Raw genomic sequence first — 27,052 nt, forward strand, 5'->3', positions numbered from 1 at the left:
ACACAAAATGCGTTCAAAAGGAATTACCGGAAAAATAGGCAGATGGATCTAAAATATCCTGATTAACAGAACCCAATGTGTTCAACAAAATATAATCTGATCCATCAAATGGGAAGAGCTCCGTCCTTCAGGGTATTGTGCTTGCTCCAGTACTTTTTCTCATCCTCATATCGGACAGACAAGGACACAGTCTATAGTACTGTATCATCCTTTGCAGATGATACTAGGATTTTTATGAGAGTAGACAACATAGAGGACACGGCGAACCTCCAATCAAATAATATGGTAAAAATTATATACTGTATATAATTTTCCATATACAGTGTATATATAATATGGAAAATAATATGGTGTTTAAGGAAGATAAATTCCAGCTCATGTGCTACGGAAAAAATTTAAATTTAAAGACGGAAACCACATACAAAATGCAGTCAAATCATAGCATAGAACGAAAAGGCAATGTAAAGGATTTGGGTGTACCGTACTCATGTCGGAAGACCTTATCTTTAAAGAACAAAATAAAATAGCAGTCACAACTGCAAGAAAAATGACAGGTTGGATAACAAGAACCTTTCACACCAGAGATGCTATACAGATGATACTTTTCAAAACACTAGTGCTCTCTAGAGTGGAATACTGCTGCACAATGACAGGCCCTTTCAAAGCTGGAGAAATTGCTGACCTGGAGAGCGTGCAGAGATCCTTTACTGCTAAAATCCACTCAGTAAAACATCTAAACTATTGGGACCGACTAAAATGCCTAAATCTGTATTCTCTTGAGCGCAGGCGGGAGAGATTCATAATATTTTACACATGAAAAATATTAGAGGGGCTGGTCCCAAACCTGCACACAGAAATAACACCACACGAGACCAGAAGGCATGGCAGGATGTGCAGAAACATCCTGCCTAGGTATTCTGCATACAGCAGAATACGCCCCATTAAAGAGCAGAAGTGCAATGGGTACCTTGAGAGAGAACTCCATCAACATCAGAGGCCAGAGACTGTTCAACACGCTTCCGCTACACTGAAGAGGCATAACTGGCCGACCCCTCACAGTTTTCAAGAGAGAACTCGATAAACACCCTCAAAGGATACCATCAACCAGGCTGTAACTCATACGTCAGGCTGCGAGCAGCTGTGTCTAACAGCCTGGTTGACCAATCCAGCAACGAGGAGGCCTGGTCGAGGACTGGGTCGCAGGGCCGCTAAGCCCCGAAACTGTCTCAAGGTAACCTCAAGGAGAGGTCCCCAGAAGGGGGGAAGGGGAAGCCCCAGACCCACGCGCCAGCGACAGTTCTTGGCTGATGTGATACTGGCAAGTCATGTGCCTCTGGCTCCTGTTTTGATTCCAGTTAATGTGCGTTGTGGCTTGGTCTGTGTCTACAGGTGGTGTGAGAGCCAGGAGTAATATTCTATGGTACTCGGGCTGCATTCACCTAAGGTTTCCTTCCCTTTCCTTCCCTTCCTTTCCCAAGTCACCTTGGAGCCTACCTCCACCATGTCTTTTACTGCTCGGTACTTGGCCGCCCTTGGAGTCAGCTGAGGTTTTTGTTGCCCTTGTTTGCCTCTGGGTAGGAGGTAGTTTTCGTCACTAGTAGGGGCGCGGGACACTGCACAGCTAGTTATCATCTGTTATAGCGGCCAGCTCTGTTCTGCCTGGGTACTTTGTTCTATTGCGGGGTTTCTCTTTTGTTTTCCCTGCCTGGTGGGGGTGTCTGCCTTTGGTTGGTTGCCCCTTTTCTACAATTGGGGTCTTTCTATATGCATCTCCTCTTCTTCTTTGCAATATGTGCAGTTTGCATGAAGGTATATCCTCCCGATGACTGTACGAGTGGGAATGTAGAAAGATGCGTATATGACAATGCACAACAACACATTAACAGTCACGATGGGCCCAAGTCTATAAGATAAATACGTCATCAAAGTGGGCGAAGATAAAAGCAAAATAAGCAAGAGGAAAGGAACGCATGACGGGAATAAAGAGAACAGAAGGCAAACATAGAGCGTCGTCACAGTAAAGAAAGCGAGGGACGTAGGCAAGAGACGAAGGCCGGGGGGCAAAGGATGTGAAGGAGGCAAGTGCAAAGCAGACATGAGAAAGGAAGGGGAGGGTGCGAGCAGAGGAAGATACAAGGAGCGAATGTGTAGAAGGGTAGAGGAAGTCAAGACGGGACAGGCGAGGTTAGGACAGGGCAATGTACGTAGACGGCATCCGGAGTCTCACGACTGGGATGCTAACGCATTGGACTCCGCAGAAGAGCCAGCAGGACAACAGGAGGAAGACCTAGGAAGGGTGCGAGGACAAGTCGTGGGAGAACGTGAAGTAGGAGGCCCATCAGGCAAGGTGGCAGGGCATTTGAAAATCGGAACGATGGAGGATTGCTTCCACTTAGTACCGGGGACAGAAATGTGCAGCAAGGCAGCCTGGGGAGACACACAGGGAAGGCTCGCCAAAGAGTTCTGAAGGGAGTTGTCCAGCATTGATTCAAACGCATTGGAGATAGCAGAGGCAACTGCAGGAGGATGGAAGTCAACCATAGAAGAAGCGGAGGAGAGGAGCGATGGGTTAGCCTCAGGAACGGGAAGAACGGACTTCAGAAAGAATTTAGTGATGAGAGAGACCAGCACCGTCTCGAGTACATCCACAACACGAGCAAAAATAGCGTCAACAAGATTGGGACTCAGTTGAATGGGAGGTGGGAGAGAAGAAGCCTCGGGGGCGAGAGGAACGTCAGTGACAAACGGGTCAGGCACTGGCAAAGGAGGAGGAAGCGGCAGGTGACGAAGAACTGGGGCAGGATGAGGCAATGCATGACTGGAGGGCGAAGTGATGATGGGAAGAGCCTTAGTGAGTGCCACAATGTAGGAAGGACACTGCTTGAAAGTGATGGCATGATCACCACCACATTTGGGGCAACAGAGCTTGTAAGACTCAGTCATGAGTGAAATTGGAACCAGAGCATTTGCCACAATGGACGTCATTGGTGCAGCTAAGGGAGGTATGGTGAAAACCCTTACAACGAAAGCACTGGGAGGGACGGGGGACGTACACCTCCAATTTATGGAGAAAGCTATTAATCCAAACCCAATCAGGGGGGAGGGAGTCAAGAAAAGTAAGGAGAGTAGTGCCGGTATCACACAGGTTGCCACCAGTTCGACGCATAAATTTCTTGACGCCAAACATCAGAAGGTCAGCATCCTGCAGTTGCGCTTTGATGTCGTCCGCACTAACGTTAACAACATACCGGACCACATATCGTACCAAATGGTCACCCAAAGGCGTATAAAAACGGACCTTGTAATCACTGATATCAGTAACGTCTGAAAGCACCAAGTCCCCGGAGGAAGCGTGGTCCACTGCAATCAAGTTCCTGCATTTATTCAACCTGAAATCATGCACCTTGATCTTAAAGAACTCGGGAACGGCTTGATAGAAAAGACTTCGCGCCTTACTATTTCCAAAAACGCTTCGATCAGCGGGCGTATCGGCATCAAAGGCGATGATGAACATACATAGGCCAGGAAAACTCGTCGGACCGGGAGGGAGTAGAGGGCGTGGAGACAGGTTGCGGGGGGTCACTGGGGCACCGCAGGACTCAGACGACATTTCGCCTCCAATCTATTAGCCTTACTATGATGTTTACTGTCTAGAAAAACACTCTTGGGATCCCACTCCAAGACCGGGAGAACATCGTGACCGGAATGCGTGCCAAGGGACAAGGGGTTCTGAAAACCCTCAAGGGGATCGGAAATGTCTACGAGAGAAACACTGCGCGAATCACCATCCATCGCCATGGTCGGCCGACAAGTCCACATACATCTCTGTGTTCTTAGTGTATCCCCTGCTTGGCCCTCGTAAGTAGACACGTTCCGGGGGTTCAGCATTTAGAAGTTTGCTCTGTAGTTTTGGGCACCGGTTCGCAGTACCCTGCCTGGGGTTCCCTTAGCGTGATACCAAGGCTAAGGGGCCCTGGGAAACGCCACAGGGGGCTCTGTGGTCCAGTGGATGCAACGTGCAAGTTCCCTCTCACTTTGTGCGAGGTTGATGGTTGCTCTGTCCTCTTGTTTCAGGATGACAATCACCGGTTGTGCCTCCGCCATGCTGCCTGTCGGATCGGTAATTCTTTTAACCCGGAGTCATGCGAAGTTTGTTCCTTGTACTTGCTCCAGTTCACCCAAGGTACTGAACATGATATGAGGGTGCAGGCAGCGGCAGTGTTACATGTTCAATTAGGTTGTTGTAACACGATATGTTCGTTGCTTGCCCAGATGGCCCGAGACTGCCCCATTTTGGTTCTAGGGACCCGGACTTGGGGGTGGGAGTGGCTTCGACTTTGGTTCCGTCTGCCCCTCCTTGTCCTTCCCCTTCGGTGGTTCATCTGGTTCCCCCCCCCCGCCCCCCTTCCTTGCGTCTGGCTCCAAAACGTCTTAGAATTTCAGAGTTGAGGCAGGGTTTAGTTGGTGTTAAAAGACTCTGGGGAGTCCTCTTCTGGGGACCGACTATCTGTCGGTCCCGCTCTCTTGAGTGGAGGGAGGCTCAGACAGCGTTGCAGGTTTTCCTGAGGGGGAGGGGGCGAATTTGAGCATCTCAATGCATATTTGTTCGCCCCTGCCCTTCCGCAGGATGTTGGTGTGATGCAGCTTCATGTGCAGGTTCCTTCCCTTTCGGCTACCTTGGTCACGAAGGATTTGCATACACGTGGCCTGCTGGCTTCGGCCCTGCGTTTCTTCTCCCTCCTCGAGTTGTCCTCTGATTGGCTTGCGTTGGATGTGGAGGAGCTTGGGAGCCGCCTCTTGGTCTGGTGTGTTGCCCTCAGTGGTGCGTGCGTCGTCTGCATTGTTGAAGCTGTTCACACCTGTCCTGCGGTACGCGGTTTTGCATTTTTTTGCTTCTCCACTCGTGTGTCGGCAGGCGGTGCTTGCTTCTTCCCTGGAATCCACTTGGGCCCTGGCTCTTATGTTGTCTTCGCCTTTTTGTCCGTTGCTGTTTGCAGAGTGCGGTAACGCAGTATCTGCAGGCAGCTTCGGCTAGTTGCCATCCTATGTTGGACTTGTTAGTCCTCCGAGGGGCTCATGGGGAGGCCTTCCTGGAAGGGTCGTACCAGGGCTCTGGGTTCTTTTCGTCATGGTAGGCCAGTGGTGCAGTCTTCAGTTCCATCTTTTTCTGGTCGGCACGGGGATCGCCCTGTGCGCCACTTAGGTTCTCATAAGGTGCGTTGGCCCTTTCGTGGTTTGTCCCATTGACGGAGCGATGGGGCGGGGGAAGCTCGCTCTGTTTGCTCATGCCTGATCCCACGATTTGGGATAGGTGGGATGTGGGACCTTTCGGGTCATTTTGTGTGGTCTGTGGTGGCGTTGGGTGGCTTCTCCTTCAGGGGAAAGAATGTCCTGTGGTTTATCCACATTTTTATTATATATAGAAAAGAAGGGCTTTCTTTCTGGGAGGGAGCCCCTTAATTGGCTCCCCGGAGCTATCCGGCTGATACGGATGTATAAGCTTTGGGCATCAGTCAATGTACATGGAGTTCTAGGCCTACTGGGGACCACGGGCCAGAACCTGGCCCCTTCAGAGAGGTGCGACGAGCAATGGCCTATAGAGACGCCTTATATATAGTTTAGAAGTACTCTATGTCTGCCATCGACCAGGGCGGACATCCAGAAAGATAGGCGCCCCAAAACACCCCCCATTCTGGAAATGCTACCAAACGTCGAACAAGAGGATAGAACTCTCCGTGAAGAAAAACGATTAAACGAGCATGACGTCATCTCGTTACCAATGTGCTGCCGTCTGCGCAACCCCACCCCCTCCCTGCCGGCTACTCGAGCCTGTTAGTTCGTGACTGATGTCGGTGGGTTTAGGTTGTGTATCTCCAGCTCCAGCTTTTCTTCTCTGTTCATGCTTCGGTTGTGTGCGAGTTGGGAGTATATTCACAAGTACTCGGGCTGCATGCGCTTAAGGTCCCCTTCCCTAAGTGCCCTGTAAGTACAGTACTGCCCTTGGGGCTTGGGGGCTACCGCCGTTGTGTCAATTCCTGCTTGGTACTTGTCCGTCCTTGGAGTCAGCTGGGAGGTTTTCTTGCTCCTCTGTTTGTCTCTGGGTAGGGGGTAGTATTCATCACTGGTAGGGGCACAGGGTACTTACGCAGTTAGTTTTCACCTCTCATAGCGGCCGGGTCTGCAGCTCTCTCATAGCGCTAGGTTGTTTGCTACCCCGGAAGCCCTGTGGCTGCCCCGTTTTGCTTATAATGTCCCGAACTTGGGGGTATGGGTCGTTTCAGCCTTGGTTTGGTTCGCTCCCCTTCTTTCTTCCCCCTGCTGTGGTGCTTTCTGGTCCCCCCCCCTCCTGCTTCCGTCTCCATAGCGTTTGAAGGCTTCGGGGTCGGGTCGAGGTGTAGCTGGTTTGGAGACTCGGGGCAGTCTCGGGGGATGCCCCTTCCGGGGTGGTGACGGAGGCATTCGAGTCGGTTCCTCCAGCCGTTGCGTATGGGTCTGACCAGTGGACCTCCTTCCTTTGTGATTTTACGGCTGCCAGAGACGGATCGTAAGTCGAAATATCGTAAATTGAAATAAATTTTCCCATAAGAAATACTGTAATGGGAATTGAATTAATCTATTTCACACGCCCAAGAATATTAACTTAAAAATACATTTTATACTGAATACAATTTTTTTCTAACTACAATACAGTACATATGTTCATCTTACCTTTATCGGGGACTCTTGATGCGTATGGAAGATGGTGAGGAGGAGGAGAGGTGTTACTGTTTGGAAGGGGAGTCCCCTTCCATTATAACATCAGGCCGTGATGACTTCTCTGGGGTACGCTCTCTGGCACGTTTTGCCTGCATACCACCAGGACCTGGTTGTGGTTCACTGCTTGTTTGTCTCATTAAAAATTTGTCCATGGAAATTAGTTTTTTCCTTCGTTCATCACAGTGTCATTGAAAAGGTTAAGGCAATGGCCTACTGCAGCTTGATTTGGACGAGTCGTTTCAGCAAAAGTTTGCAGTTCTTCTCATGCTGCACACATTTTCTTAATTTTTGAGGAAGGGACATTATGTACTGCTTTTATGGTCATCCTCACATGTGTTTCCATATGTTGAACCTTATCACTGACTTTCTTGGAACCCATGGCATAATATATAATAATTACTTTTATGTTCAAAAAACAAAAAATCACCAGAATAATGGAGTTTCTTACAAGCGTGATCGTCGCTAAGCGGGCGGCTCAGTTAAACTGAAGCAGGTCGGCCCATGCCACCAGGAACCATGCGCTCGGTCGACCCGAACGCCTATCAATGAATATCGTTAGTTGATGACACGATCGTAAGTCGAGTCGCATTTTCCGACCAAATTTACATCGTAACTCAAAAATATCGTAAGTCGAGGTGTTGTACTTGTTGTGCTCCTTCGGTTCAGGGTTGTTTCTCGGAGATTTCTGCTCCTTTGGTTTATGGTGTACGGTTTGTTCGTTTGCAGCTGACTCTTTCTTTTCTGGTGAGGTTGGAACGGCTGTTTTCCGGAGGGGTCCCTGCGGTTGTTGACGCTTCTTTGGTTGGCCAGGGGGTGCATCTTCTTGTGTCCGATTGTGGCTCTCTGCCATTGCCTACATGCCGCAGCCTCTGTGCTCCTGGATGCGATTTGGGTTGCCTGGGTTCCCTTCGTCCCCGTTCCAAGGTTCGGGTCTCCCAGGTCATCTGCAGGGTCGTTTGGTGTTGCCAGTTGTCTTGCTTTCGGGTTTTGGGCGCGTGGTTTCCGTCTCCTGGGTTTGTCCCTCTTTTGTCCTTGTTTTTAGGAAGTTAGCTCCGGGGAGCCAAAGGGGCCCCTCCCAGAAAACTAGCGTTGAATGTAATAAGACGTTATTTTCTGGGTGAGACCCAGAGGGTCCCAGCATCCTCCCTCCCTCTGGTCGGCATTTCTTTTCGCGTGTTTTGACATCCAGCCTAAGAACTGATAGGCTCGGGTAGCCAGCAAGGAGGAAAGGGGGGTCTGGGACTTCCCCTTTCCCCTCTCGAGGAGGGGGGGGGAGATTGCGCAGACAGTGGCGCGTTGGTAACGAGATGACTTCATGGTCGTTTGATCGTTTTTCTTCATGGAGAGTTCTATCCTCTCGTTCGGCGTTTGGAAGCATTTCTTCACCAGAATGGGGGGGGGGGGCATTTTAGGGCATCTTTCTTAGTGCCCGACCCGGTCGATGGCAGACATAGAGTACTTCTAAACTATATATAGGCCATTGCTCCTCGCGCCTCTCTGAGGGAGCCAGGTTCTGGCTTGTGGTCCCTGGTAGGTCTAGAACTCCATGTACATTGACAGATGGCCAAAGCTGATACATCCATATCAGCCGGATAGCTCCGGGTGCCTCCAGGTCTCACCCAGAAAATGGTGTTTTATTACATTCAACGCTTGTTTTTTATACAATATTACAGTTTTATCATTGCTAAAAAGTCTTGTTTGTTTCCTTCCTACAGTACATTACCAATGATGGAACAATATGTGTCTTCCGGACTAACAAAGGGGCACCCAATTACCGTCTGGTGAAGATTGACTTAGCCAGCCCTGCTCCTGAGAAGTGGGAAACTCTTGTCCCAGAGCATGAGAAGAATGTCTTGGACTGGGCAGCTAGCGTCCATGGAAACAAGCTAGTTATATGCTACATTTGTGATGTGAAGGTAAGTAGAGTAAAAAAAAAATAAACGTTTCATGTTATGCCATTCTGTCTATACAATATTGTATACTTAAGACTTGTAAAATATTTACAATAATATCCACATTCAATAAGTATTCCTTAAACATTTTCACTGCAATATTCATCCTGGGTTGAATTAATGTGTACATTCATTGCAACATCTAATTTTTAACCTTGGTTGCTCATAATTTTGGTTTACCTGTGTTGTGATGATCTATCATGTCCTTTGTCTGTCATAACTAGCACTTGGACCTGGTACCTGCTGCCACCATCTGTTGATAAGTTAAATGCCACCCAAAACTCTTCTGCATGACTCCCCATTTTGGCATCTCGCACACACTTCTCTCTTGCATAAATTATTTGTACACTTTTTCTGTGTAGAGCCCCTTCGGCTGCCTAGAGCTATATTGGGCTGATGTGTATATATTAAACCATGGCAACAGTCAATCGAATGAGTTCTAGGCCTACCGGGGACCAGCACCGGAACCTGGCCCCCCCTCAAGAAAGGCACGAGGAGCAATGGCCTATAGACACCCCAGTGTAATTGGAATAAGTCTGTATCTGCCATCTACCAGGTCAGGCACCCAGGAAGGTAGGAATTCCAAGACAATCTACAGCTGGTTAAAAATTGCAAACTGAAAGCTGAACTGGCAAGAAGAACTCCCCAGTCGATAACAAGCAAATAAGCATGACATCACTACATCCGCCGCACCGCTGTCTACACAATTCCTGCCTCCTTGGGAGGGGGCAGGGGGGGGGGGTCCCAGACCTCCCTCACCAGCTACCCAACCTCAGTTCACAGTCTGTTGTGTTTGGTGGTGGTCGATCGCCTCTGGCTCCATCCTTTTGAGCAGTGCTGAACATAAAGGCGTTGTTCTACTGTGTGGTGAAGTGTGAGCCATGAGTAACACAAGAGTACTGGCCAAGGGCCACCTTCCCTAAGTGCCCTGTAAGTACTACCCTTGCGGTTTAGGGCTATCTTCCATAAGCTGTTCGGGAGACTACCTCTGTGCGATTCTTTTGCTGCTCGGTGATTGCCCACATTATGGGTCAGCTGGGGTTGTTCTTAATCCTGTTTGACCTTGGGTAGGAGGTAGTGTCGTCGTTGGCTGTGACGCAATATACGCATAATGGCTGGTTCTGTTTCCCTGGGGAAGTTGTGCTTTTGCGGGGGTTTTCTTTTTTGTGTTTTTTTGCCTGGTGGGGGTCTGCCTGGTGTGGCTGTAGGACCACGTGTATGATTTTGGTGGCCCTCCACTAGGTCCCTGTGACTGCACACGTTGCAAGGGTTCAGCTTTTAGTTTGTTTGCTTAGTAGCTCTTGGATAACCGGTTAGCAGTACCTTGCCTGGGCTTCTCTTAGCAGTCAGCCTAAGGGCCCTGGGAACCCCCCATTGAGGTTCACTGGTTTGATGGAGGAAACCTCCGAGTCCCACCTTCCTCTTGAGGTTATCTTGAGATGATTTCGGGGCTTTTTAGTGTCCCCGCGGCCCGGTCCTCGACCAGGCCTCCACCCCCAGGAAGCAGCCCGTGACAGCTGACTAGCACCCAGGTACCTATTTTACTGCTAGGTAACAGGGGCATAGGGTGAAAGAAACTCTGCCCATTGTTTCTCGCCGGCGCCTGGGATCGAACCCAGGACCACAGGATCACAAGTCCAGCGTGCTGTCCGCTCGGCCGACCGGCTCCCTTACTTCGTGCGAGTTTAAAGGTTGCTCTGTTTCCTTGTCTCAGGGTGACATTCACCATCTTTGCCTCCGACATGCTGACTGTTGGGTCGATGACACCTTTGACCTGGAGTCTTGCATGTGGTGTTCCTGGAGTGTACTCCAGTTCACCCAGTCTGATAATGCTGTTGATCAGGTGCAGGCAGCATCTGTGTTACATACAGTATGCGGTTTAGGTTACTGCAATGCTTCGGGTTGGTTGCTTTTCTGGATGCCCCGTGGCTGCCCTGCTCTGGTTATAGGGACCCAGACTTGGGGCTGTTAGTCGCTTCGACTCTGGTTTCCTCTGCCTCCTTGTCCTTTCCCTGCTGTGGTTAATCTTGCTAACAAATGGCTCCCAAATGTCTGAGGGTTTTGGAGCCGAAGCAGGGATTTCTTGGTGGTGAGACTCGGGCAGTCTTGGGGGGAGGGGGCTTCATCTGGGGTGACGGAGGCATTCGAGCCTGGTCTTCCTGCCAGAGCTTCTGAGTCTGACCAGTGGGCCTGATCTTCGCCAGGAGAGCCATAGGGTTGTTTTGTCCTTCCTGTCGTGGATGTTTCAGGATCATCATCTCGTGCCGAATAATGTCTCCTATTGTGCGGCGCTGGCAGAGCCTCTCCAGCTTGCGTTTGGTATTGATGTTGCGTCTGCTCCGTTCCATTGCCATTGTTTGTGCGCCTTGGCTTCGGTGGCCAGGGATGCGCTTTGGGTTGAGCCGGTTTCCCTTCTTCCCTGTTCCCGTGTTCGGGTCTCCCACGTCTTCCACAGGATTATTAACACTTTGGCGTACCCCGCGCGCCACCCCTCAACTGTGCGATATGGGACCCAGGGTGTCACGGGAGCGCGCGTAAATTCTGAAAAGTGTATACTCTTTTCAACTTTGTCACCTTAATTCTCGTCCTACGAGATTAAATTTTGTATCATTATGTTCGCAATAGAATTCTCTACAGCACTAAATGCATATAAACTCCAAAAGCCCGGCTAATTACCCGCAGCAAACAGAGAAAGTGCGAACGAGTTACCCAGGAGCGCGCAAACGCGATCAAATGTTTTCACTATTTTCACTCTGGTCACCTCAATTTTTATCCTAGGTCTTTCATTTTGGTCTCAATGGGTTCGCAATTGAATTCTCTAGAGGAACATTAGCATATAAAATAAAAAACCTGGTCACGCTCCAACCGCCGACGAGTTGAAGACGGGCCACGTGTTAGCCGCGAGTGAGTGCTCAGTCGCCTTCCAGCTACACTGCCAATTCCCGCCCTTTTCAAGCCTTTCTTTCGCAATTTTCTTCCTGGAAGGGCCTTGTTCATGATCACTATCCATCGTGGAGTAAGCGTAGATAGTTTCTAAAGCCGCAGTAAGAAATATAGCCACGGAAAATAGCTGAAATGTACACACGTTTGAGATGCGAGGGGAGGCAACATTGGTTACAACAGTGGAGCGAAAACAATGGGCCCACGGCGTGTGCCAAGCCGCCTGAGGGCCACGAGGCTCAACAAAGAAAATGGGAAGACATCGGCGTGCATTTTAAAACCAGTCCCAAAAAATCGGATAAAAACCTGATTTTTGGCGATTATTTAAAGTGGATGATGCAATGCTGCATCATCCCCGGTATTACCGCCAGTAAACGGATGACGCAATGCTGTGTCATGCCCGGGCGAAAGTGTTAAGGCTAGCCAGCCTGCGATCTATCCTCATGCCCATGACGTGCGTAAGTTTTGCTGCCTTGGCTGCCATCTTTGGCAGCATGTCTTGGGTTGACATTCGGGCATGGGGTTTTTGGAGGTCGAACAAGGTCCTGGCTGCTAGCTCCCTTGTCAGTGTCCCTGGTCTTCGTAGGGCCTGCGTTGCATTGGGTCGGCAGTTGCAGTCAGTTGTCTCGACTTCGCTTTGAGGAGTGAGGACTGACCACGGCTGGGTAAGTCCCTGTTTTTCATTGTCTTTGTCTTAGTTTTGGGGAGCCGACAGGGCTTCCCGCAGAAAACCAGGGTTGAATGTAAAGAAACGCTATTTCCTGGGCGAGTCTCGGAGGTTCCCAGGCAAAACCGGTGTTTTTGCGTATTTTGACATCCAGCCTAAGAACTGAAGGGTGGATCGACGGCAGGCGGGTCTGAAGCGTCCCCTTCCTCCTCCCGGGGAGGGGGGGGGGGTGGCGCAGACAGCGGCGCGGTGACATGATGACATCATGTTCGTTTGCTAATTTTCGTTAGGGGAGTTCTGTCCACTCGTTTAGCTTTCGGTAGCAATAGTTTCACCAGAATAGGGGTTTGGGGCGCCTACCTTTCTGGGTGCCTGTCCTGGTTGATGGCAGACCTAAAATGCTCCAACCACATGGGGGTTTCTATAGGCCATTGCTCCTCATGCCTCTCTTGAGCGGGGCCAGGTTCTGGCTCATGGTCCTCGGTAGGCAAGAACTCTGCATTCACCTAGTTGTGTTTGCGGGGGTTGAGCTTTGCTTTTTCGGCCCGCCTCTCAACTGTCAAATCAACTGTTTACTAACTACTTTTTTTTTCCACACCACACACACACACACACACACCCAGGAAGCAGCCCATAACAGCTGACTAATTCCCAGGTACCTATTTACTGCTAGGTAACAGGGGCATTCAGGGTGAAAGAAACTTTGCCCATTTGTTTCTGCCTCGTGTGAGAATCGAACCCACGCCACAGAATTACAAGTCCTGCGCGCTATCCACCAGGCTACGAGGCCCCTACATTGCCCTAGGCCCCATTGCCTATGAGGCCCCTATCTGTGCACATTGACTGATGTCAGAAAGTTATACATATCCATTCAGCCTGGATCACTCCGGGGAGCCGTGGGACTCGCCCAGAAAATGGCGTTTCATTACATTCAACCCTTTCCTTTTGAGGAACCCTTTCTCTTTTGAGTTTGAGTCTTCTCTCATATACTTTTCTTTTTGGATGTGTTATAAGGTTCTGGAATCTTCCTGGCTAGCAGACAATCTTTTGTTGTTGCTTGGGGCTTGGTGGAGCTTTTATCGTACCCGTACACTTGAGTGGTGTGAAGTGTCGACCATGTTGCATGTGTTCTTTGTTGCTTGGGGCTTGGTGGAGCTTTTATCGTACCCGTACACTTGAGTGGTGTGAAGTGTCGACCATGTTGCATGTGTTCTTTGTTGCTTGGGGCTTGGTGGAGCTTTTATCGTACCCGTACACTTGAGTGGTGTCAAGTGTCGACCATGTTGCATGTGTTCTTTGTTGCTTGGGGCTTGGTGGAGCTTTTATCGTACCCGTACACTTGAGTGGTGTGAAGTGTCGACCATGTTGCATGTGTTCTTTGGGGCTTGGGGCTTGGTGGAGCTTTTATCGTACCCGTACACTTGAGTGGTGTGAAGTGTCGACCATGTTGCATGTGTTCTTTGGGGCTTTTATTTTGAGCCCCTCAATGACTGCCTGTTTGCTCTTGTCTCTTGTAGGTCTTATGCAGCTCCATGCCCAGGTGATTATGTTATTGGCGGCACTTGTGGCTGACAACCTCTGCGCCTGTTCGCATTTGGGTTCCTTCATGGGGGTTTCTGGGCCTCCTTAAGCTCAATACTGATTGGCTGTGGGAGGTCACTGAGGTGCTTGTCACTGAGGGGGGTTTTGGTCTCAGTTGTAGCTGCACCAGCTGTTCTTTCCAGGCTGTATGCTCCTATGTTCCAGGAAGTGGCCAAGTTCTTTGTTACTCAACTCATGTGTTGGCCCTGGCTCTCTTGTCCACCTCCCTCTTCTCTTCTCTCCTCTCTTTACTGAGGAGGTTATTTCTAAATTTCCTTTCTCAGCGGATACTGCTTGTAGGCCTATTTCAGACCTCCTTTGTTCTTGGGGGTTTCATGTTCATCATTGGAGGTGGTCAGGTAGAGCTGGGGTGTTGCCCGCTGTGGATCAGGGTAGGCATTCAGTGGAGCCAGAGTCCGGATCACAAGCGCTACCCCTAGCAGGTCATTCTTCCTCTGGTTGGCACAACTTCACTCCCAAGTGTTCCACCAGTTAAGAGCTGGCCAAGTAGTGGGCTTGGTGACATTTCCACCCCCTCACACATTGCATATTTTTAAATACTGTATAAGGTACAATATATAGTAGCATACCTGGAGAGGATTCCGAGAGTTGTTCTACTCCCAGAGCCCAGCTTGGGGTATTGGCTGTGATGACAACATGCTCAGTTGTATATAATAATTTGGTTTTGTTTGTAATGAGCACTATACCAATAAACATAAATTGTTCATAATCAATATTCAGTATACAGTTGATGCCATCTTGATCATGTGAATCTAAACTTATTACATACTACTGTTCAGGCATTTGTTATTGAACTTCATATATCTTGAACATTGAGTAACACCTTCCTCCCCGCCCTCCCCCCCCCCCCCCCTTGCCCTCTGCTTTGGAACACTGCCTGTTGACAGAGGAGGGGGGGGGGAGTTTGTGGTGACAACCTTGGGGATGTTTGAAGTGTGTTGTGAAGGTCCTCTTCTGACCCAAGGATAGGAGACAGTGTGCTCATGCATCTACAGTAGTTATATACCTTGTGGTCCTCCCAAGCAACACTCCTCTTCCTCCTGGGTTTGCTTTAATTGGCAGTTGAACCATCATTTATGGCTCTGATTAGATGGATGTTGTATGTGTTGTGTCAGTGATGTTGTAATGCCACATAAATTATTTATCATGAGTTGCCTTAGGAATATGAAATGCAAAACACTCCAACTTTTGTTTACATTTAAATTAATTTTAATTGGTTTATCATTGAAAATTGGTATAAAATACCCAAATAGTTGATGACCTTGTAAAATGTTTATTATTTTATGTATTTCTCCTGTCTGTTTCACTTTTAATTGTCTGTGTTTGACACATTATCTCCCAATGTTGTATAATAAATGACTTATCTTTATAGAGTGTGTTGGAACTGCATAGTCTAGAAAGTGGGGAACTCCTTACCACTCTTCCCCTGGACATTGGCACAGTGAGCGGCTACTCTGGAAAACGCACTCACTCTGAAATATTTTATCAGTTTACATCTTTCCTTTCCCCTGGAGTAATTTATCACCTTGATCTTACACAAGAACCCCTTCAGCCCAAGGTAAACATCCAGAAATTACTTTTTAAACATGTCTCATTGAATATGACCGCATATTCTGTATTTACTATCTTCTGATTTAGGGCTTCTATCCCTCTAGCGTTTTACATTTAGGAAAAAAGACCTGGGTAAATACTGGTTCGGTTACAGGGATGAACGCTGAGATACATGGTAGTTCATGCTCTGTGTTGCTTCCCCTTTTGCAATGGATGATAGTTGGAAGTAAAATAGACTATGGTTGATTGTATTATACATTAAGTTTCAGGGTCACTGTTGTAACGCAAAACACACGACTCATAGACAGGCTTTTTAATCCCCTTGAACGTGCCTGTACAGGAACGCTGAGCGGCTAGCTGGTGACGTCATTGACCATTAGCGATGGCTGTGCAGGGTCACCGGGGTAACAGAATTTGGGTACGCCAGGAGCCAGCCTTTTAATCCTACCCCCAGGCAAATTGAAGTCTGGCTGGCAGATGACGTCATTGCCCATTGGCTATGCCTGTGCATGGGCCACTGGGGTAACGAAATTTGGCTACGCCAGGGACCGGCTTTTTAATCCCCTTGATCGTACCTGTGCAGGAACGCTGAGCGACTACCTGGTGACGTCTTTGACCATTAGCGATGCCTGTGCATGGGTCAGCGGGGTAACGAAAAACACACGACTCAAATCGCTGCAGTTCAATCTCACTGGGGTATCGAAAAACACACGACTCAAATCGCTGCAGTTCAATCTCACTGGGGTAATGAAAAACACACGACTCAACTCGCTGCAGTCGGAAAAAGCAAAACTGCAGCGAGTTGTGCCTTATTTCTATTTTCTATTTTTATAATAGAAAATAGAAAACTATTTTCCTAGCATCAGGGCTTAGCTGAAAGCTTAGCTGAAAGCTAAGCTAACTTTCGTCTAAGCCCCTGATGCTAGGAAAATAGTTAAGAGGGATAGAAGCCCTAAATCAAAAGATAGTAAATACAGAATATGCGGTCATATTCAATGAGACATGTTTAAAAGAAAACCTGCTGCCAGTATACACCAATATAAATTACTTTTTGTAACTTTGGATAACATGAATATTCATGAGGCAATATTTGATAAACTCCAATATATTAGAGTATACTTCAGTACTTTTAGATATTGATTGTAAAGATCTAGTTCAATTAAATGTCCTTCCTGTTGAAGAGTTTGAGGATGAACATCCCCGTGGCCCGGTCTCTGTTGAGGCGGCCTGGTTGCTGGTCTGATTAACCAGGAGGCCTGGTCAGAGACCAGGCCGCAGGGATGTTGATTCTCAAAATCTTCAACGGGTAGGATGTTTAATTTAACCAGATCATTACTATCAATATATAAAGATCTAGTTAAACAACATGTAACCCTTTAAACACTACCATATATATATATATATATATATATATAAAACTAGCTTTTCCTGACGCACACTTTATTTCTTTTCAGATTTTTCGTGAAATCAAAATTGAGGGATTTGACCCCAAAGAGTTTGAGATGAAGCAAGTGTTTTACAGCAGCAAAGATGGGACAAAGATCCCCATGTTCATAGTGCACTCCGAGGGGTTGAAGCTTGACGGGAAGGCCCCTACCTTGCTGTATGGCTATGGTGGCTTCAATATTAGCATTCAGCCATATTTTAGCATCTCCAGGGTCATATTTTTACAAATGTTCAAAGGTGTCATTGCAGTTCCTAACATAAGAGGGGGAGGGTGAGTAGACTTGTGACTTCTGTCATGTTCTGTCCTTATGACTGCATTTTATCCTCACTATTTTTATCACCTTATTTCTCACTTCCTTGGGATGAGGTATCAGCCTGGGACAAAATAGTTGCAGGATGAAGCATCAGTAGTATAATATATTGTGAGGAAATGTTTTGGAGCAATACAATGGGATTGAACTTGCATTTGGTGGGTTATCTGGGATTCCATCTCGGTTCCATCACATTGCTCCAAAAGATTTTCTCAAGATTCAAGGTATCCCAGACAGACCCTCTATATGTTGCCACTCTCACTTTAGATAACCTCTGACATCATGCATCTATTTAATGAATCAATTCCAGAAAACAAATTATGTAATGAATGAAAAAGTTGAGGAAAAATAGTTTTGTAAACTGAGGAAAGCCATAGTGTAGTGTAAATGTGTGGGCAAGCATTATGATAAGGTATCATGCTTTATAGTGTAGTGTAAATGTGTGGGCAAGCATTATGATAAGGTATCATGCTTTATAGTGCTTTAGTCAGGTTTTACGGCCACAGTTTTGTATGGTAATCTTTTGTTTAACTTAAAACACTCGATTATTGTTTCAACCATTTTACATTTTTTGCACCTTTTGCCCTAAGAAATGTAATCACTGTGCAAATTCTGAGAATCTGATGCTGCACAGTATCTTACAGTATTCATGCAGTATCTTACAGTATTAATGTAGTATCTTACAGTATTCATGCAGTATCTTACAGTATTCATGCAGTATCTTACAGTATTCATGCAGTATCTTACAGTATTCATGCAGTATCTTACAGTATTCATGCAGTATCTTACAGTATTCATGTAGTATCTTACAGTATTCATGCAGTATCTTACAGTATTCATGTAGTATCTTACAGTATTCATGTAGTATCTTACAGTATTCATGTATCTTACAGTATTCATCCAGTAGTTTACAGTATTCATCCAGTATCTTACAGTATTCATCCAGTATCTTACAGTATTCATCCAGTAGTTTACAGTATTCATCCAGTAGTTTACAGTATTCATCCAGTATCTTACAGTATTCATCCAGTAGTTTACAGTATTCATCCAGTATCTTACAGTATTTATCCAGTAATTTACAGTATTCATCCAGTATCTTACAGTATTCATCCAGTATTCATCCAGTAGTTTACAGTATTCATCCAGTATCTTACAGTATTCATGTATCTTACAGTATTCATGTATCTTACAGTATTCATCCAGTATCTAACAGTATTCACCCAGTATCTTACAGTATTTATCCAGTAGTTTACAGTATTCATCCAGTATCTTACAGTATTCATGTATCTTACAGTATTCATGTATCTTACAGTATTCATGTATCTTACAGTATTCATGTAGTATCTTACAGTATTCATGTATCTTACAGTATTCATGTATCTTACAGTATTCATGTAGTATCTTACAGTAATCATCCAGTAGCTTACAGTATTCATCCAGTAGCTTACAGTAATCATCCAGTAGCTTACAGTAATCATCCAGTAGCTTACAGTAATCATCCAGTAGCTTACAGTAATCATCCAGTAGCATACAGGTATTGTGATATATATATCTTCCCAGCACACACTTTGAATAAACTTTAATGTTTTATGACTATGGTAATTCCAGTGGTTGAAATAATGTGGACAGTGAATATTTGTACAGTCCAGTTATCAGCGCACTCATTTAAAGGTTGCAACTAATCCCACAAGTCTCTTGAAGATTACTGTAGGACTTCATTCCTTGTTTACTCTATAAAGTGGTGTTTTCCTTTAATACAAACGCATGGTTTGGGGCCGAGCACTGGCCGACACTGATGGCGTAGTTTGTTACATGTGTATTGTTCCTTTGCAGCGAGTATGGTGAAGCGTGGCACAACACTGGCCGCTTGCTTAATAAGCAAAATGTGTTTGATGATTTCCAAGCAGCAGCTGAGTACCTGATTAATGAGAGGTACACATCTAGTAGGTTACTCATCATTCAGGGTGGGTCAAATGGCGGCCTACTGGTTGGTGCGTGTATGAATCAGAGGCCCGACTTGTTTGGGGCGATCATTGCTCAGGTTGGGTTAGTATTGCCATGGTTTTTTATTTGTACCTTTCATATTATTGTGCACAAAGATTTCTTGTGTGGTTTGTGTTAAATAACATTTCTATAACTCTAATGCTCAAGTATGTATTACTGTAGTATAAATGTTATTTTTCCAATATATACTGATTTCTTAAATTTACTGAAATTAGGATATGTTTTAAACTTGAACTGTGTGCTCGTGCATGTTAGGAGTGTGCCTAAGAGCGAGGTATGGGTCTGGAGGGAGGGTTGTCAAGTTTCATGACTCATTGTGCTTGCTCTTTGGTCTTATCTAGGAAGTCTTCTATGTATTTTAAGTGTGTTCTACTTGAAGATATTCAAAGCAGTGTCCACTCTATTTAAGGACCTCTTATTTACCGTTCCACTGGTTCTAAAGACTGGTTTGGAGACCGGTATCTGAAGCCTTACATACTGGGTCTGGTGGTCGATAAAACCGTAGGTCAGTATTAGGTTTGTTTTGGCCTTGGCGTGTCCTCGCATGGTGTGAGAGTATATCTATTGGGGGAATGACACTAATATAAGTGACCTCAGTCAGAAAGGACTGCACTAAGAGTACATTAAATGCTATGTGTGCAGATTATTATTTAAGGTTGCAATAGATGGCAAAGAGCTGCCGCCAGAGTCCAAATCCTTGGGACTCTTTATCACTGGGTCGTGGAGCTCCTCAGAACCGCTAATGGCAATATAAGGGTTGCTCAATGGGATCTCACACCAAAATTTATCTTGGTGTGTTTGGCAATGAAATTGGTTCGAGTCCAGAAGTATCTAGAACAGCATATAAACAGATTCAAGTATGTGCCAGAGTCCAATACCAGAGACAAGGTTATTGGAAGGTATTGATGGAAAGACACTTGTCGTTTGGTAACAGTTAATACTGTATTTATTCACAAAACTTAATAATAACAATACAAGGCTCAATAGTTTTAACGTTACGTTAAGTCCAACGGGACACTATGCAAAACTAATCACTCATCCAGTATAGTCGAACTTCCGGTTCGCGGCTGAATCAAGTTGAACTAATCTGAACAGCAGGTGCTCACTCGGACACAAGTTAGCAGTTCACCAACTTCGGCAAAACAATTGATAATTTAACACAAGACACAACAGCCAGACCTATCACGTTTACTTTGAAAAAATTAGAGTGCTCAGAGCAGGCTACTTTAATGGCCTGAATGTCTATTGAATGAAAACAATTGATTTAAATCAAATTCAATCAAAACATACAATTTAATGATTTACATTAATTCATGATAATTAATACAATCTGCCAACACAGACAGTCAAGCAATCAAACAAGACTTTTCTATAGTATTATGATGACAGGGTAATTAAACAATCAGTGAGTAAACACCTAAATTACTGTCACGCTGACAATTGATAATTTAACTAAACTCACGGTAATTTACAGTGACAGCTAATTAAACTCGCAGTGATTTACGTTAACACTGGTTATCACATAAACAATACACACAGAAATCACAATTGCGTGATGCATCAAATGAACATTTGTTCATTGTTCATTTGATGCATCACGCAATTGTGATTTCTGTGTGTAATGAAGTAAGGGCGAAGAGGGAGAACGGCCTATTGACATATCTCGAGTGCATGGGGGAGTTGTGTAAAACCGGGTTTGTGCCTCGGAGAGGCTGCAGGATCCAGTAAGTTCAGTAGAACTTCGGTTTCAACTCCTTTTGACCATGTCGTAGCTCAGTCGATTAAGGCAGCGTCTGGGATGCTCTCGGACGCAGGTTCGAATCCTCGTCACGGCCCTTGTGGATTTGTTCACATAAACAAGCTAACAAGCAAGAATTAGCCAACACATTGTTAATTACCTTACACTTCACTAATGATGGTAATTAGTGACTAATTGCGCTCACTGACATTAATTATTAAGTCACAAATTGATACAAAACTGGGTCACACAGACCAACAAAACACAGTAGCAATACAGCACTAAACTTCAGCGCTTAAATGACACAACACAACACTGTCACCTTAATGAATGACAAATCTTACACAGAGACCTGTAATCACAGGTAAATAACTAGGATAATCACCCATTTACTTTACAGGCTGGTTTTTTCCTGGAACGAGACATAAAAGAACATACACGGAATATATTTGACTGTCATGGAATGTATTTACATAGGTATTTTGACATTTTTAGGCGATGCTGTTAGCTCATGCTGTGTGCGCCAGCCTTGGTTGTCCACTCAGTACTGAGGCTCTCACACCCGAAGATGTTACCCACGAATTTTTTTAATAATGGCGTCTGTTTATAAGAGCTCTGATTAAGCTGATGTGAATCCCATGTGGCCGCAAGACACACTACCCCCGACTCTTACCCTGCAAGTCCGGGTCCCTAAAACTAAAATTGGGCAGTCTCGGGGCATCCGGGAAAGCAACCAACCTATCGCGTTGCAGAAACCTAAACCTAGCATGCAACGCTACCGCTGCCTGCACCCTCATATCATGATCAGTAGCTTGGGTGAACTGGAGCACGTACAAACAACAAACATCGCACACCTCCGGGTCAAAAGAATCACCGACCCTACAGGCAGCATGACGGAGGCATAACCGGTGGTTGTTCCCCTGAGACAAGGGGACAGAGCAACCATCAATCTCGCACGAAGCGAGAGGGAACTCAAGGGTCGTATCCAGCGGACCTCGGAGCTTCCATAGGGTTTCCCAAGGTCCTTAGCCTTGGTAACACACTACGGGAAGTCCAGCCAGTGTACTGCGAACTGGGGCCCAAACTACCAAGCAAAACTTTTAAATCTGAATCCCCGGGACGTGTCCACTCATGGGGGCCAAGCAGGGGGTAGCACCAAGAACACGGAATGTATATAATTATCCTAATCTTAAATAGGGCCAACCTACCAAATGCAGACCCCCCTTCCCACCAGGCAGGAAAACATAAACAAAAGAAAACCCCCGCAAGAGGACAACACACCCAGGCGGAACAGAGCTGGCCGCTATAACAGGTGATAACTAGCTGTGCAGTACCCCTTGCCCCTACTAGTGATGAAAACTACCTCCTACCCAGAGGCAAACAAGGGCAACAAAAACCCCAGCTGACTCCAAGAGCAAGCAAATAGTACCGAGCAGTAAAAGACACAGCGGAGGTAGATACCAAGGTGACTTGTGGAAGGTGGCCCCCAAGGGCAGTACTTACAGGGGCACCTAGGGAAGATGACCCTAGGCACATGCAGCCCAAGTACCGAACAATATTACTCTTGGCTCGCACACTACCCGTAGAGACAGCCCACACCACAAGGCACAGAAACTCAGACAATTGCAGAAGCCAGAGGCACAAGACCATGCCAGTAGCAATTCAGGCAAGAACTGAAGGGTGGATCACCGGCACGAGGGTCTGGGGCTCCCCCTTCCCTCTCCTGGGGAGGGAAGGGGGGAAGTTGCGCAGACAGCAGCGCAGTAACCTAATGACATCATGCTCGTTTGGCAATTTTCATTTGGAGAGTTCTGTCCACTCGTTCAGCTTTCGGTAACAAAAATTTCACCAGGATAGGGGTTTGTTTTGGGGCACCTACTACTATACTGTATGCCAGACCCATGTAACACCACCCAATTGTAACACCGCCACTAAAGTGTACCACCATAATGGAACACCACTATAATGGAACACTACTTATCCTGAGTAACACTTCCTCATCGGTTGCACTTGATAACACTGTTATGAGCTGACATATGATGGTTACACCGGAACCAAAGGTACACTGCCAATAAGGAAATGCTAACACAAGGATTAAATACGCTGCCACCATCTGCCTTTGACCATTGAAACTATATCAAGCAACGAGGCAAGAAACATTGCTTGACTTGGAGAGTACTTTCTATGACTGTCATTAATTATGAAAACGGTTGTAAGCCACTATATCCAAAAGGCTAAGAGGGTTCAACAATTGACACAGACGGGAAATTTAACGAGTTTATTGAGACCAAAATTATGTCAATCACCACTTATAAATCCTACTCTAACACTGGCAAAAATTTAAGAAATTTGGACATGGAACAGAACCTCAGAGATCACACACACATTACCTTAAGATATCTGTCTCTCCCTGGCTGAGATGGTCTTCAAAGCCCTCTCTGGACCCCGGTGTCCGGCACTCTGTGTTGCCTATGTCCCTACAGGCCCTCTATATACAACCCCCACAGGGGGGAGGGGGAAGATCTGCTGTTACTACCTGCCCCAAGAGTATACAAACACTCAAGAAATATTTCAAAAAGCTTGTTTGACATTCACCATACACTCTTCAAGAGAGGAGTTATTAATTACATGTGTGACTGACCTCTGACCTGGCCAAAAGGGGGAGATACAAGGATGTTTACACATAAGAATCTGGAGTCTAATTCCCTTGCATGAAATATTACATACTTGAAACTATGCTGACTAAGACTAACCCAGGAATTTTTTTTTAATCAACAACAAAATAATCCGGAGGTCATCTGGGCTGACCTCTTGGAGAAGGCTTCCCTGGGTGTGAACTCTAAGGGGGGGGGGAGGTCCTAGGTGTTACACCCAGTCGATGGCAGATTTAGAATGCTTCCAACCACACGGGGGTTTCTATAGGCCATTGTTCTTCGTGCCTCTCTGAGGAGGCCAGATTCTAGCTCGTGGTCCCCGATAGGCAAGAACTCCGTGCACATTGACTGATGCCAGAAAGTTAAACATATCCGTATCAGCCTGGATAGCTTTGGCAAGCCTCGGGAACTCACCCAGAAAATGGCGTTTCATTACATTCAATGCTGGGTTTTCTACTGCAGGAATATTATAAATGTTATCAATTTACTACGCCATCTTTTACAAACCCTGAGTTCACATGAAGCATTTTTGTTTTAACATTGTTTTTAAAATTTACAAGTTATTATCTGATCGTTAATATTAGATAATTAGTCAATGTAGTTGTTGGCCTAAATGTTGGTATGAGTTTAGCTATTAATACTGTCTCTTGTTTGTAATGGTGCTAAAGTGTGCTTCCTCTTAATTAAGCCGTGACAAAGCTTAAACAATACTATCACAGATATTATGTATGTCATAAAAACACTGATTTTTGAGTCTATATAGATACTGTAGTCCAGTACCATCATATATTTATGTACATATCAATTGATTATCTTCAGGGTAATGGATATGCTGAGGTTCCACAAGTTTACAATTGGTTATGCTTGGTGCTCAGATTACGGCAACCCAGATGAAAAGGAGCACTTTGATAATGTTTTGAAGTACTCACCTCTGCATAATGTCAAGGTCCCAGCTGAAGGTATTCAGGTATGTTTAAATAGTGTAATTTGTTCATTTTTGCCTCGTCGGTCATGCTTAAACTGAAACATCGGCAAACAGAAGTCTTTTACATAAGATGGATAGAATGTTAGTTCATTAAGTTGGTGAAATTCATTGGAGATTCAATGTTTTTAATCGGTAATGCAAAAAAGTTTTATAAATTTAATTCATATAAGAGATGGAGAGAATATTTTAAATACTATGGCAGATTTGGCTAAGGAATTCAGGATATTAAATTGAAGAGGATTAATGTTCATGAATGTGAATCATTTTCCACAAGTTCATTTTGTAAAGGAATATGAGGGCATGATGTGTAGATGCATGAAACTGTAGCTGTGTGGTGTGAATATCTGCCTTCTGCTGTGAACATCATAACCAGCATTGTGTTCACTGATATCTAAACCTTGTACATAGTCTTTAATCACAGTCACACACACATCTTCTTTGACACTATCACTGCAAAATAATTGCACTTATTTAAGTTGCTCATATTAAGTGATGCTGTGGGTACAAGTTGCACAGCAGTGCTGAGAGTTGCTGCAGCGTGTACTACCAGTGGCTACTACATACCCATGACATTTTTTCCAAGTCGGCGTATATTTACTGGATGCCTGAGGAGGCAAATGTAAGCCCTGTGCATCTTTTGAATCATTTGCTTTTCCAACAAATTAGTTTTCTCTGTCAGCGCACCACCTGTCTAACGAGATATGCCAGTGCGTGCGGTACAGGGGTTAATGAGTGAGGCCTTTCCCCCAGCGTCCCTATTCTTTGGTGCTTGTTCTCCACTGAACATGCCAAGTTTACCGGGCTTGGAGGGACTTTTAGCCTCAACAGTACATGCAATGTTTACAATTTAGCTGGTGGGAACTCCACCACAGAGAATAGACCTTTTGTTACCCCAATTAGGATACGTCCCAGGTGTTTAAGGGAGAGTTGAGGGCATCGTAAATGGTGTCCCAAGATACACAAACATCCACAGAAATGTGTTTAATAAAGGTAAAAAAGAAAAGATAAAATAGTTTAACTCTGCTAAAAGTACAGAAATAATTGTAGCTGCCACTGGTGGTTTGTGTGAACAGTACTGGTAGTTTTAAACTAAAGTTGGTAATGAATGAGATTAACCCTTAAAGGGCACAATACACACATGTATGTATGGACATGGAACTTGCTTTCTCAAACTTACTTAAATGTTTTCAAATTTTTGTGTGCATAATCTACTAGCAAATGCTCCAGCTTTGTCTAAATGATACCAACGTAACTTGAAAAACAAGAAAATAAGAAATAATTATGAAATTGAATATTGAAAACATCAGATTTTGAAATTGGCTGCAAAAATATAAAATATCACCAATAGTTCATTTAGTGTTATTATGCTCTCAGAATAGCATATGATCTTCATTTTCATAGATTTAGAATATAGGTTTTCAGTATAGTTTACTGTAAAAAAAATAGTCAATATAGCATTTGATATATTATGCATGCCAAATTTAGACAAAAAAATTGATAACTAAACATTTAGATTTTATGATAAATCCATTCTATAGGGATTGTAGAACAGACAGCTGTGCACACTATATTAAAAAAAAAAAAGAGAATCGGTCAGAAACTGGATTTTTCTGGGGGGGAACACCCTTCAGCTCCCCGGAGCTATCCAGGCTGATATGTATACCATTACACTTTGGCATCAATCACTGTGTATGGAGTTCTAGGCCTACCTGGGACTACGAGCCAGAACCTGACCCCCTCAGAGAGGCACGAGGATCAATGCCCTATAGAAATGCACATGGGATTTGGAGCATTCTGTCTGCCATCGACCAGGCCAGGCACCCAGAAAGGTAAGCGTCTCAAAACAAATCCCTATTCTGGTTAAAAACTACTAAAAAAGACAAACGAATGGACAGAACTCCCCAAATGGAAACGTACAAATGAGCATGACGTCACACGAGCCACGTCGCATGTCTGCGCAACTCACCCCCTTCCTGGGAGGGGGAAGGAGGAACCCCAGATCAAGAGCCCAGTGTCACTTGAGGATCGACGATTTGGTTCCTTTCAGACTGCTTCCTCAGTGGTTCATTACCTGAACCAAGGGGGTTTGATGCGGTCTGGTTTGGGGGGTTAGTTGCTTTGGTGACTCGTCTGCTGAGTTCTCAGGGTTTGGCTGTCCTGGCCGTTCATGTTTGGGGGGTGTCCAATGTCCTGGCAGACGGCCTGTTGCGGTTCATTCCCCTGTCCAAGGAATGGACAGTCAAAGCTGACTCATTCAGTTGGGTCTGCCAGATGTTCGGTCTCACAGAGGTGGACCTCTTCTTATCGGCGTGGTCGAGGCATCTCCAGTTATACATGGCACCCTTTCCCAACTGCGAGGCCGTCAGGGTCGATGCCTTGTGGCAGGACAGGTCGAGTGGGGTTACCTGTACCTCTTCCCCCCAGTTCCGTTGTTGCTCCAGGACCT

General features: G+C 45.6%; 1 protein-coding gene across 6 annotated transcripts in view; it reads left to right on the forward strand.

The window, feature by feature from the left end:
* The window catches only part of LOC123753985 (prolyl endopeptidase), a 103,331-nt gene that overhangs the window by 67,322 nt on the left and 8,957 nt on the right, over positions 1-27,052 (forward strand). For all 6 annotated transcript variants that reach the window (XM_069329756.1, XM_069330787.1, XM_069328723.1 and 3 more), the window contains exons 8-12: positions 8,472-8,672; positions 15,290-15,475; positions 16,923-17,185; positions 19,059-19,271; positions 24,441-24,588. In XM_069329756.1, coding sequence (XP_069185857.1) covers positions 8,472-8,672; positions 15,290-15,475; positions 16,923-17,185; positions 19,059-19,271; positions 24,441-24,588 — 1,011 coding nt within the window. The remainder of the gene's footprint in view (positions 1-8,471; positions 8,673-15,289; positions 15,476-16,922; positions 17,186-19,058; positions 19,272-24,440; positions 24,589-27,052) is intronic.

The sequence above is a fragment of the Procambarus clarkii genome, chromosome 1, assembly GCF_040958095.1.
Source record: "Procambarus clarkii isolate CNS0578487 chromosome 1, FALCON_Pclarkii_2.0, whole genome shotgun sequence".
NCBI classification, from domain to species: Eukaryota; Metazoa; Arthropoda; class Malacostraca; order Decapoda; family Cambaridae; genus Procambarus; species Procambarus clarkii.